We start from the raw sequence: 13,302 nt of genomic DNA, 5'->3' as shown, positions 1-13,302 counted from the left end.
CCCCCGTTTAACAGAGGAGGAGAATGCACTGGGGTAAAAAATCTCAGAGATAATAGGAACTGCAGATGCTGGAGAATCCAAGGTGTAGAGCTGGATGAACACAGCAGGCCAAGCAGCATCACAGGAGTAAAAAATATTTGTTCATGTTATGTTTAGACTTCGATTCAAGTGAGGCCCTTTTCCTGTTAAGCAACTTCTGTTATCTAACATTTTATTACATGATGAGTTGTAAACAATGAAATATAAATTGGCCCTCCAATAACAGTTGAGGAGTTACAAAGTGCCTATTTACATCCTGCTATTTATGATATAGAGACTTATCCCTTGTCTACCACAAACGACCGGTAAAATGGGGCCGCTCAGGAGTATTTTCTTCTTCATAGTTTTTATAGGTTTGTCTGATGCAGAAATAAAATTATCGTCTGATTTTATGGTAATCGCTGGTCCATTGACAAATGTTCTGGTGAAGAATTTAGCAGAAGATGAAAAGAAAGACCAGAAGAACAACTTCAGTGTGCAAGAGGAGGCACAGTACTTTTGCCAGGACGCTCTTTCAAGCCACCTAAAAGATTACCTTTCCAATCTACATAAAAAAGGAATTTCCCATTACAAAGTAATCCTTCCCTGGACTAAAATTCTGCCTGAAGGTACATCTGATAAAATGGATAATGATTTAATAAAATGCCATTCAAATCTCCTAAATGTGATAATAATTGCAAATCTCAAACCTTTGCTGGTTCTGCATGACAGTGGCATGCCTCAAGAGCTGATTGAAAAATATGGTGGCTGGGAGAATGAAGCACTTGTTGATTTATTTGTGGACTACGTGCGATTTGCATTTGCAACTTTTGGAGATAAAGTTGAAACCTGGATAACATTTGATAACCCTTCAGAATTAATAAAATCCAAACATAAGCTGCAGCACGCTGGACCTTTGGCAATCAGGAATATAATCAGTGCCCATGAAAAGGTTTATGGAATTTATCACAATGAGATGCAACACAAAGGTAAGGGTTTTTAAAGTAAGTATTAGAAATTCAAGAATTCTGTTTTCTGCATGAAATAGATAATATAAATAAAGCAATCTTTTAGTTCATCATTTTGCTATCTTACAAATATGGAGCTATTAAAACCAGGCTCATTATAATTCAGTCGAAAGCATTCCACTTGATCGGTCTTACATCCTTCAGCCTTACACCCACAGTCTATCGTAAACAGCGCAACTTGGTGCAGTGTGTACTATTCACAAGTAATTTATAGATTCATCAAAGAGCCTCTAAGAAAGAATAATTACAATACAATTGATTTCTATATTATGTTTGAAAGTGACATGGTTCAATCCAAAATTAGCGTCTTAAAATCTAGGCAAACTTATACTTCTTCGAGGCACAAAGATCCATCGAGAAAGGTGATCACAGTACATCTAACAAGAGAAGTAACGGATTGTATTAGACTGAAGGAAGAGGCTTATAAAATTGCCAAAAAAAGTAGAAATTTGAGGATTTTAGAATTTTGTAATGGAGAGCCAAAGACTAATTTTTAAAAAATACTAAAAAAAACTGCATCTGTCTTCAAAGAGCAAAGAAAACTGGAAAACCAATGGGATTAACAAGAAAGAAGAATTTTTAAAAAGTTCATAAAAAATGTAGAAATGCAGAAATTAATGGGATCGAAAAATACCAAATACCATGGACCTGATGATCAATATCTAAGAGTATTGAACGAGGTGGCTGTGGAGACAATGGATGTCAATTTGCAAGTGCTAGATTTTGGAATGGTTTCTGTGGTTAGGAGAGTAGAAAAGAGAACACCACCAGTTAAGGAAGGAGGGAGAGAGAAAATAAATAACTACAGACCTGTCAGCTTGACATCAATAATAGGGGAAATTTTAAAATCAGTTGTAAAGAATGTGGAGATGAGACATTTAGAAATTAGTAGTGGGACTTGGCAGAATCAGTATTGATATATGAAGGGGAAATCTTGTTTGATGAAGGTGTTGAAGTTTTTGAGGATGTAACTGCAAAATAGGTAAAAGCAAACCAATAAGTAGTGAAACTTTCAAAACGCTTTTGATAAGATCCCACACAAGAAGTTAGCGAGCAAAATTAGAGCAGATGATTGTGGCTAATATCTAGGGTTTCCTCACTTAAAGCCAAGTGCTGTGTTCCTACAAATTGCAATTTTAAGTAAGATTCCTGTAAGAATCAAAGTTAAGGCTAGTTAGGTTCCATTAGAAACAAAATCAGAAATTGCTGGGAAAATGCAGGAGGTCAGTCAGCATCAGGGAGAGAAAGCAGAGTTAATGTTTCAAATCCAGTGACCCTTCCTCAGAAGTGAAGGCTTTTTATTGGGCCCACCTGAACAGAGAAATGAATTATAACATTATGCTTCGAAGTCGAAATACAGTATTTTAAACAATTAAGTTCCTACATTGGTAAATAAAACTGTTAAAGTAATTTTGAATATTTCTTGTGAAAAGGAAACATGTAGTATATTAATTACAGTACTTCCTACAGTGCACCCTCCGACTGTAAAGCCAGGAGTTGGGCCTTGCCAGGGAGCTATGCTGAGTGGCCTTTGCTCGTTGGGTTTTGAGCTGCCTGTTTGGGCCTTTGTTTGTTCCTAGCCACATTCGCTACAGTTAGGTGCAAATAATCCCTGAGGCTGTCGATGAGTTTAGGTGGAGTCTAACAGTTCTGCTGCTTTGGCTGCCACTTCAGTGGGTGGAGACAGTGTTTGGCTCCGAAGTCACAGGCACCTTGTGGGTCAGAGAGGTGGCTCCTGCACTCTGAGATCACTGGTGTCGGTGGGTTAGTGGGGAGAGGGGACAAAGAGTTTTGCTAGGGGCTTCTGACCTGTAATGTAGCTGGAATCCTGTACATGGAGGGGAATGGTTACTGGATGATGCAAAAGCATGGCAGGTGGAGGGATGGCTGTTAACTAACAGTCAGTATTAGCACAATAGAAAGGAATAACCTAAATACAGATGAGCATATGCATGCACATGAGCAGTCCATCAAGTGTTTTAAGGATGGGTTCTTAGAACATCACATTCTGGAGCCAAACAGATCAGGTTCTACCATGGCAACATGCAGTGAAGTAAAATTAATTAATGACCCCATGGTGAAGTTACCTCCAAGTAACAGCAACCATTATATGATTAAATTTTAAATTCATTTTAAGCGAATGACAATGCATCTAAGACTAATGTTTTAAATTTAAATAAAGAAAATGGTGAGGGCATGAAAGAACTAGCTAAAGTACATTAGCAAACTAGGTTAAAGAACAGAGATATAGATAGAGTGGCAGACATTTAAGAAACCCAAAATAGAAACATTCTAAGAAGAAAGAAAAAGAAATCCAAGTGTGAGACCCATCATTTGAAGCTAAGTAAAGGTTAAAGATAGCACATTAAGGTTAAAGATAGCACATTAAAGAAAAAGTATGTAATTGTGCAAAGATGGGCAGCAGGACAGAATATTAAAAGAAGCAAGGAATGACTATTAATTGATAAGGGCAGAAAAATTAGAGGAGGAGAAAAAGCTGGCTAGACATTTAAACAGATGGTAAAAGTTTCTATAGATAGTCAACAACAGAGAAGAGTTAAGAAAGTAAACGTTATTCCTACAGAAAGTGAATCTGGGGAGTTAATATTGGAAAATAAAGAGATGAATGGAGCAGGTATTCTGTATTGGCCTTTACTATAGAAGATATTTGTAACACCCTGGAAACGGTGTTATATCAGGAAAGGCGGGTAATGTTCGACAAAGTTACAATCAGCAAGGGAAGTGGTACTAAGCAAATTTCTTGGAATTGTGGGCTGACAAGTCCTTGGATACTGATGAACCTCAGCCTGGAGACTTGATTTTAATTTTCCAAAAATTCCCTTGATTTGAGGTAGGTTTCATTAGATTGGAAAATTTTAAGTGTAACTCATCTATTCAAAAGGGGAGGGAGAAAGAGAACAGAAAACTATAGGCCAGTAGTTTTCAAATGCTGACATGTCAGTCTTCCCTCCTCCCAGTCCATCCCAAACAGCTGTCAGAATTTTGCTTGTGGATTGGGATCGGATGCTTCAAAACTTTGACACAGGCAGAATTATTACCATTTGACCAAAGCAAAATATTATAATATCAAGAAGCTCTTCAGTAAAAATGACTAATACATGGAATTACCTGAAAACCCTGGAATTATGCAAGGTATAAAGAGTAGAAGCAACAACAGTTCATAATCAAAAAAATCTGAATGCTGCGTCTGCTGGAAATCTGAAATAAAAACAGGAAATGCTGCAAAAGCTCAACAGATGGAGAAACAGAGTTAACACTTTAGTTTGGTTGAGAAACCTTTTCTCACTCCCCAGATGTTGCCTTACCTGCTCAGTGTTTTTTCTTTGCATTTTCTATTTTTATTCAAGAAATTGTAGTTCTTCAAGATGGGAGAGATAGAACTGGTCAAATGATGTCCTTATCCATATTTATCTTATTTTGTGAAGTAATATTGCTGTGCAATACTTAATCCTCTACATGATTATGGTCATGTAAATACAAGGCAATAATAATCACACTCTTTTTTGTCAAAGTCTAAGGTCAAGAATCCTGATGTATGACAGTTTATTAAAGTTCAACAAAATAAAATTCCTCATGCCTTCCTTGATTCAGGTATGACTAACGGTTTAATTTTACAATTGATTCAAAGTGTACTTTCTAATGTGCTTCTTGGGAGATTTTATTACAGAAAAGGAGCTGTATAAATGCAAGTGGTTAGCAATCAGTATTAACAGCAATTTTGTGCTATCTTTTGGAAATTGTCAATGGTAAAGTGGCAACAAATGTAAAATCTTTCACAGAATTGAATCTAGATTCATTGTTATTTTTATTTGCAGAAGGAACATTGTCTATTGTTTTGAACATTAACGGCGTCTTTTCTACAGATGATATGTTCCAGCCATTTCGGCAACTTATCAATGAGGTGAAATATCAAACTTGAATGCTTGTTCCTTTTGAAAATGCATCTATCCAAAAGTGACCGTGTTACAAAACATTTGCCAATGCCTTCCTATCAATAGATAACAAGGTGTAGAGCTGGAGGAACACAGCAGGCCAAGCAGCATCAGAGGAGCAGGAAGATTTCGAGCCGAGACCCTTCCTATCAATAGGCGACTTGAAATTACACTATGGATTAGTTAAATAGTGCAGGTATTGCTTCAAGGCCAATACTGAATGAAACATAGAAAATGGGAGCAGAAATAGGCCATTCAATGCCTCGAGCCTACACCACCATTCAATATGATCATAAAATCTCAGCATCCCATTCCCGCCCTTTCCCGATACTCCTTGATCCCTTTAGCCACAAGGGCCACACGCAACTCCCTCTCAAGTATATCTAATTAATTGGTCTCATCAGCTTCCTGTGGGAGAGAATTCACAAGTTTACAAGTCTGTGAGTGAACAAATTATTTCTCATCTCAGTCCTGAATTGCTCACCCCTTATTCTTAGATTGTGACCCCTTGTTCTGTACTTTCCCAACATTGGGAACATTCTTCTTGCATCTAGCCTGACCAGTGCCATCAGGTTTTGTACATTTCTATCAGACTCCCACACCCCATTCTTTTAAATTCCAGCAAGTACAAGCCGAATCGACCGAGTCTTTCCTGATATGTCAGTCCTGTCATCACGGAAATCAATCGGGTGAACCTTTGCTAGACTCCCTCAACTGTAAGAATGTCCTTCCTCAGATAAGAGACCAAAACTGCATGCAACACTCAAGCTGAGGCCTCACCAAAGCCCTGTATAACTGCAGCAAGACATCCTTACTACAATACTCAAATCCTCTCACTGTGAAGGCCAACATGCCATTAGCTTTCCTCACTCCCTGCTGCACCTTCATGCCAACCTTCAGCAACTGTTCCACCATGGCATCCAGATCTCATTGCATCTCACATTCTCCTAAACTGCCACCATTCAGATAATAATCAGCCTTCCTGTTTTTGCTACCAAAGTGGTTAACCTCACATTTATCCACATTATATTACATTTGCCAAGTGTTTGCCCATTCAGCCAGTGTCCAAGTCACCCTGCAGCCTCTTAGCATCCTCCTCACAGCACACACTACCATCCAGCTTAGTGTCATCTGCAAATGTGGAGATATGGCATTCAATTCCTTCATCTGAATCATTAGTGTATATTGTGAACAGCTGAGGTCCCAGCACTAAACCCTGTCGCACCCCACTTATCACTGCCTGCCTGCGACTCTTTAAAGGACCTGTTGATTCCAACTCTCTGCTGCCTGTCTGCCAACCAGTTCTCTATTTACGGCAATACATTACCTCCGATACCATGAGCTTTAATTTTGCTTTCTAATTTCCTGTGTGGAACCATGTCAAAGGCCTTTTGAAAATCCAGATACTTAATATCTACTGATTGAGCACTGTCTACTCTACTGGTCACATCCTCAAAAAATTCCAGAAGATTTGTCAGGCATAATTTCCATTTAGTGAATCCATACTGACTTGGACCAATTCTGTCACTGCTTTCCAAATGCTCAGTTATTACATTCTTAATGATTAACTCCAGCTTTTCCCCACCACCAATGTCAGGTAACCGACTTATAATTGCTCGTTTTCTCTCTCCCTGCTTTTTAAAAGAGTGGAGTTACTTTAGCCACCCTCCTGTTCACTGGAACTCTTCCAGAGTCTACAGAATGCTGAAAAATGATCACCAATGCATCCGCTACATTTAGAGCCACTTCCTTAAGTACTCTGGGATGCAGAGCATCAGGTCCTGGGCACTTTATCAGGTTTTAATCCCATCAATTTCCCCTATACCATTTGCTGATTAATAAGGATCTTCTTCAGTTCTTCCTCCATGCTTGACCCCTGTTCCCTAGCATTTCCTGAAGATTATTTATGTCTTCCTTAGTGAAGACAGATCCAAAGTATTTGTTCAACTGGTCTGCCATCTCTTTATTATTCATTATGAGTTCACCAGATTCTAATTGCAGGGGACCTACATTTGTCTTCACCTGACTTTTTCTCTTCACATATCTATAGAAGCTTTTATAGTCAGTTAATATGTTTTCCACAAGCTTACTTCCATATTCTTATTTCCCTTTCTGAAATAAACCCTTTATTCTCCTCTGCTAAATTTTAAATTTCTCCCAATCCTTGGGTTTGCTGCTTTTTCTAGCCAATTCATATGCGTCCTCTTAGGCTTTAACACTGTTCCTGATTTCCCTTGTTAAGCATGGTTGAGCTACCTTCCCCATTTTACTGTTATACCGGACGGGGATATACAATGGTTGAAGTTCATCCATGTGTTCTTCAAATATCTGCCATTGCCTATCCACTGTCAACCCCTTAAAGTATCTTTGGCCAGTTTATCCGAGCCATTGCATGCTGCATACTGTAAAAGTTAGCTTTCTTTAAGTTCAGGGCACTGGTTTCAGATTTAATTGTGTCACTCTCCATCTTAATGAAGAATTCTACCATGTTATGGTCACTCTTTCCCAAAGGATCTCACATCATAAAGTTGCTAATTGATCATCTCTCATTACACAATACCTAGTCTAGGATGGCTTGGTCTTTCATTGTTCATCAACACATTGTTGAGGAAACCATCCTTCACACGCTCCAAAAAATGATCCTCCATCGCATTGCTACCAGTTTGGTTAGTCCAGTTAATATGTAGATTGAAGTCACCCATAATAACTGCTGTACTCTTACTGCATGCATCACTAATTTCATGTCTGATGCAGTCCCCAGCGACTACTGTTTGGTGGTCTGTACACAACTCCTACTAATGTCTTTTTTCCTTTGGAATTCCACAGCTTCACCCATACTGATTCCACAATGCCCAAGCTAATGTCCTCCCTTACTATTGTGTTAGTCGCCTTCTTAACCACCAACACTACCCTACCTCCCTTTACTTTTCTTGAAAATTAAATAATCCTGGACATTGAGTTCCCATCTTTGGTCACCCTGGAGCCTGGTTTCTGTGATCCCAATTACATCATATCCATTTGTCACTATTTGCATAGTTAATTCATCCACCTTATTAAAAATGCTCCTCACATAGAGACACAGAGTATTCAGGCTTTCTTTTTGACATTTATTGCCCATTAGAATTATTGTGAAATGTGGCCCTTTTTGATTTCTGTCTTTGGTTTCTCTGCCTTCTACTTTCACTTTTTCCCTTACTGTCCTTTGTTTCTGTCCCCACTTCTCTCCGACTTCTTGCATTGCTTCCCATCCCCTGGCCATGTTAGCTTAAATCCTCACCAATAGCACCAGCAAACAGTCCCCGTAGGACATTGGTTCCAGTGTTGGCCAGGTGAAGATCATCTGGTTTGTGCTGGTCCCACCTCCCCCAGAACCAGTTCCAAAGTCCCAGGAATGTGAATCGCTCCCTCCTGCATCATTCTTCAAGACATGTATTCGTCTTAGCTATCCTGCCATTCTTACTCTGGCTAGCACCTGGCATTGGTAGAAATCCTGAGGTTACTATCTGTGAGGTCCCATCTTTTAGTTTCACTCCTAACTGGCAGGAAAACTAAGACAATTGTTTGTATCTTGATTTTATTAGCAGATCACTGACAGGTGCTATTTTCATGATATGTTGGGTAATATGCACAATTTGTGATCGCACTTTGTGAGTTCATTTACAGTTAAGGTGACATAAACACAACTACATTTTAATTAATCCAGAAAATGCATATTGCTGAGAAAAAAGAGGCATGATATTGAAAATTTTCATCCTGTATTCATCAGGACAGATGCAAGAATGCCCAACATCAGAGGGTGCAGTAGTTTATATTTCTTAAGGAAAAGGTGCTGATTGGTTGGCTAATTGATGCTGATTGTTTAGGACATTGCTCTGGAAAATGCATCAGAAAACATCACACTAGCACCAAAATTCAAGTGGTAGGCAGAATCTATCTTATGCTTGTTCGCAGCAATTTGAAAATAAAAAATCTGATGTATTGTTTCTGTGTTCTGGCAGCTTTTTAAGGCTAGCTTCAGCTGTTACTCAAATTATTGAAGAACCTTGCTCCTGAAGGGCAGTTTGAGGTAGAATGCACACGTTAGGGACAAAATGTGCCCATTCATATGTATGCGTGATACATGATAAGCAGTGTTCTGATCAGAGTACATTTAATGTGCTTCATTTTGGCATCAAGTCTGCATAGTGAACAAATGGCTCAGTCTGCCAGATATGCAGGCTGTATGTTCCAATAACAAATTGATCATATCAAACAGCATGTCCCTCTGGTAATTTGCAAAAGACTAAGTATTGATCACACTCTACCAGTAGATGTTTTAAGACTCAGAATGTAACATATAATTTTGAACGTGACTCTGTAATTTGCCATCACTTATTGAATAATCATGAATATACTGCGAATTATACTAACAACCCATTTAAGATTATCATTTTAGCTCACAATGTGGTTAATTTATGATTGCAACATATACATTCATAAACAATAAAAAGGAACACAAAGCCTTGACGCTTTTTGGAATTAAACAAAATCTTTGGGGAACAATAGTTTTTTTTTGCTATATTTCTCCTTGGTTGTCACACCTTTTTGTCCACATCCTGGACATTTCTCCATGGGGACCCAGGAGGTGGGTCTCCTATCCTGTCTGCTTTAACTTGGAGTGAATAGGTGCAAAGATGAGATTTTTCATCTGCCCGTTTAGCAATCAACCCTTTTTTCCATCTCAGATCTTCATAATTGGATGGCAGACATGTCTTTTAGGCTGTGGGGATCTCAAAATTTTGGCAACATGGAGTTAGAGGTGAGACAGTGACTCTGACACAGCCTGAACTCCAAATTCACATCTTCCATGGGAAACTCCCAGTTGTGTGTCATTGTGACTCTCTAATTCTCATAACATCCACTCCATGCACTCTATTTCAAGTGAAATGTGGAAGGTGTAAACTCTTTAAAAAATTATGATTTTTCAATCAAATAATGTTTGCTTCATCTGGGCTTGACAATGATTATTGCATCATAAGTCTTTTGGAAGGAGTTATAAAAGTGTAGATGGGAGCTTCAGGAAGAATTAAGTATATTTAGAAATTGGATAGTAACTTACTTTGTTTCCATTTACAGGGAATGATGGATTTGATTGCTGTTGCTGTATCAGATGATTGCTTATCAAATCATAAGGTAAGATGTAAGGCGTCATACAGAAAAAAAAGTAAATAATGATACTTGAATATTTATTTATAGATAAAATACCTTCTAAGGTAACAAAGATATATTTCTTTTCACAAATACTTGGATATTCACCAAGACATAAAGATGAATTTAAATTCATTTTAGATATCATGAAGAAAATACCTTAAATGGTAAATGTTATATAAACTTAGAATATAGGGAATATTTCAGTTGGAAACAATTAATTCAACATTTATTTCTCAAAATGTTAGGCTTCCACCTCTGGTCAAATATATAGGGTGCTTCATATCATTGGCATTAACAGTCATCAGTGTTTCTCCACTAACCTAACTAGTGACTGTGAGATTTTGTGCATGGCATCGGCTCGTTAGATTTTCCATTCTTCCAAATGCAGTTAACCAGTCAAACACTCTCTCTGTACTCTGACAATGGGCTCAACGTCAGGCAAGATTCATACAATACAATGATCCCAGCTGATGGTACTAGCGGACAAATCAGATTCCAGAAAAAACCTGGCTTGATGGATCACATGTGTTTTTCTTATTTAAGTTAACATGGCGTCAACCACTGAAACATGGTCACACAAGGCTGAAGAGATTTGTTAACAACAGAACAGAAGTTTACTACGCAAAATGTGAAAACTAAAATAATCAACATATGTGAAACAATGTGAAAAGTCTTTAAAATGCATATCCAAACAAAATCCCTTCCTGTTTTGCAACAAACCCATTAGAACTGAGATACACAAATCCAAAGAACTTACCACTCTGCAACAATCTTTAGGTTCAATGTAATTAGAACATAGAACATAGAACATAGAACAGTACAGCACAGAACAGGCCCTTCAGCCCACAATGTTGTGCCGACCATTGATCCTCATGGATGCACCCTCAAATTTCTGTGACCATATGCATGTCCAGCAGTCTCTTAAATGACCCCAATGACCTTGCTTCCACAACTGCTGCTGGCAACGCATTCCATGCTCTCACAACTCTCTGCGTAAAGAACCTGCCTCTGACATCCCCTCTATACTTTCCACCAACCAGCTTAAAACTATGACCCCTCGTGCTAGCCATTGATTCTCACCAACCAATACTTTCTTGTAAACTGTGAAGTCTTCCTAAATGGATACTCACAAAGCAAACAGCTTTGATATTGTCAGGTTTTCATAACCTGCAGGTTTCTTTCCTGGTTTGGAAGTTCCACTCATTTCCACACATTTTCACTCAAGTATTGTGCTTTCCCTGAACTATCCGATACTTCTTTATAGGAGAGACCCCAGTCAGGTCTCCTCCAAACTATGCTAAAAGCTTCCACTTTCTGAGAGTTCTAAGCTGTAGCCAATTCTTGATTATCATGAATAAAAAAAATTAATGATCTTCAATGTATACCCTACCTGACATAAACCATCACACTTAAAATTAATTTTCCATTAACATGCCAGAATGTCCCTTCTCGCTAACACATACTGAATTACAACACTGTTCCAGAATAATTGTCTGACATTGTTTTTTTTTTGTAGCCCATCTATATGCTACTATTATAAAATCCAAGCATCAGGAACTTTATTTACATGTAAAGCAAACTCAATTCTAACCACAGCGGAAATAAATGAATCCAGTTGAAATTTACCTTTAAAATTATAATTTTGAGATTTGGAATGTCTGTTAAAATAAAGTGTAAAACTGAATTGGTAGGAGATTTTCTGCACATGGTTAACACAAAACCTTAACATCTGATAATTTTGTAATAGAATTTTCTGCCCAGTAACAGATCAGAAATCTTTGTTCTTCCAGATTGACTCCTTAAGGGATGAAACCTTAAAAGCAAATAGAGATTCCGTATCAGAAAAACTGGCAAAAGTGAAGGTACCGTTCATTTGAAATAAAAATATTGTTATGGTGGGTTGAGCAAGGGTTAATTGGCTCATTGCTTTTCAATTGCCTTGGTTGGCTGTAAAAAAGATTGCACTTTTTTTTAGCATGCAGCTGTACCTCTTTCTCATAAAAATGTAGTTACTCAAAGTTTATTGTATCAGTAAGAGACAATTTCAAGATTTTGTTGAGTAAAAGAAAGAGCAATTTTATTATCTGCTAACCTTGGCTACAAAGATGGTTTAACTTAGACCACTGTTGCTTAATTAATGTCTAGTATCTTCGACAGTAGCAAATATTGCAGATCTTGCTACTTTCTCAATGTCTGCATGTTTCTTTCAAAGTTGAGCAGTCACCATGTACTCTATCTTTTGAGAGGCAGACTGTGGGGGGGAGGGGGGGGGAGAGAGAGAGAGAGAGAGAGTGACAGAGAGATGTATCTCCAGTTCTGCAGTCACAATCTCCCTAGTTGTACCAAAAGCAATTCCATGCAATGCAAGCTAATGTGTGCATTTCTATGCCTGAGTTCAATGTTTCCAAGCTTGATGAAGTCTTTCATCTCCAGTATGTGAAACTAATCATACAGGTTTAAGTCAAAACAGCAGAAACAGGATTCCTTCATGAATGACTGTTGGACTGGCTTTGGTACCTTCTGATACAATGTCAATCTCAGTTCAGATCATTTGGTTTATTCAACAATGATTTCCTAATCTTGGCTAACCTGTATAATCAGTAATTTGCTGAGTCATTTCCAGTCAATGTTTGTTCCCTTCTAAAAAGTATTTCAGTCCATGGATGTTTCAGATATTACAATTAGCTGATGGAATTCAAAAATTGTTATTCCATATTTTGTCATTAACATGAAAATATATGATTTCTTGCAAACAAAGAAATGCAAACATTATGTAATCATTCTTAACATCAAATACACAGTGAGTTGTAATTGGAGAGTAGCACAACAACAGCCAAAAATTTGCAAAACTGAACATTAGACTGCGTGTACAATATCCTTTTAAATGTGGCCCCAGCACTTGTGTATTTCTAGTATATCTCAGGAAACCCTAGCAGAGGTCAGTCCTTCTGGCTACAGCAAGCAGAAGAATTGGACTAGCATGTGATGAGAGGGCTACCACGGGGGTGTGATAGCTTGTAAATGAGGTGGGTTCAAGATGATGGTGCAGGAAAACAGGTTAGGTCTCATAAACAAAAAAACAGGGAAGATTCAGCTATTGGTTTATAAAACCT

The 13,302-nt window shown here is 38.0% G+C and overlaps 1 protein-coding gene across 4 annotated transcripts in view; it reads left to right on the top strand.

Annotated features, from left to right (window-relative positions):
• Positions 1-318: 318 nt before the first annotated feature.
• The window catches only part of LOC125453817 (lactase/phlorizin hydrolase-like), a 60,932-nt gene continuing 47,948 nt past the window's right edge, over positions 319-13,302 (top strand). For 2 of the 4 annotated variants that reach the window (XM_048533799.2, XM_048533801.1), the window contains exons 1-4: positions 319-1,007; positions 4,883-4,968; positions 10,115-10,171; positions 11,980-12,051. In XM_048533799.2, coding sequence (XP_048389756.1) covers positions 350-1,007; positions 4,883-4,968; positions 10,115-10,171; positions 11,980-12,051 — 873 coding nt within the window. In that variant the 5' untranslated portion in view covers positions 319-349. Of the gene's footprint in view, positions 1,008-4,882; positions 4,969-5,098; positions 5,196-10,114; positions 10,172-11,979; positions 12,052-13,302 lie in introns of those variants that run through there. The other 2 variants (XM_059647430.1, XM_048533800.2) reach the window with 2 other exon arrangements.

Source organism: Stegostoma tigrinum, chromosome 7, assembly GCF_030684315.1.
Source record: "Stegostoma tigrinum isolate sSteTig4 chromosome 7, sSteTig4.hap1, whole genome shotgun sequence".
Lineage (NCBI taxonomy): Eukaryota > Metazoa > Chordata > Chondrichthyes > Orectolobiformes > Stegostomatidae > Stegostoma > Stegostoma tigrinum.
The sequence above is the reverse complement of the archived record's forward strand: the minus strand, read 5'-3'. Positions and strand labels throughout refer to the sequence as shown.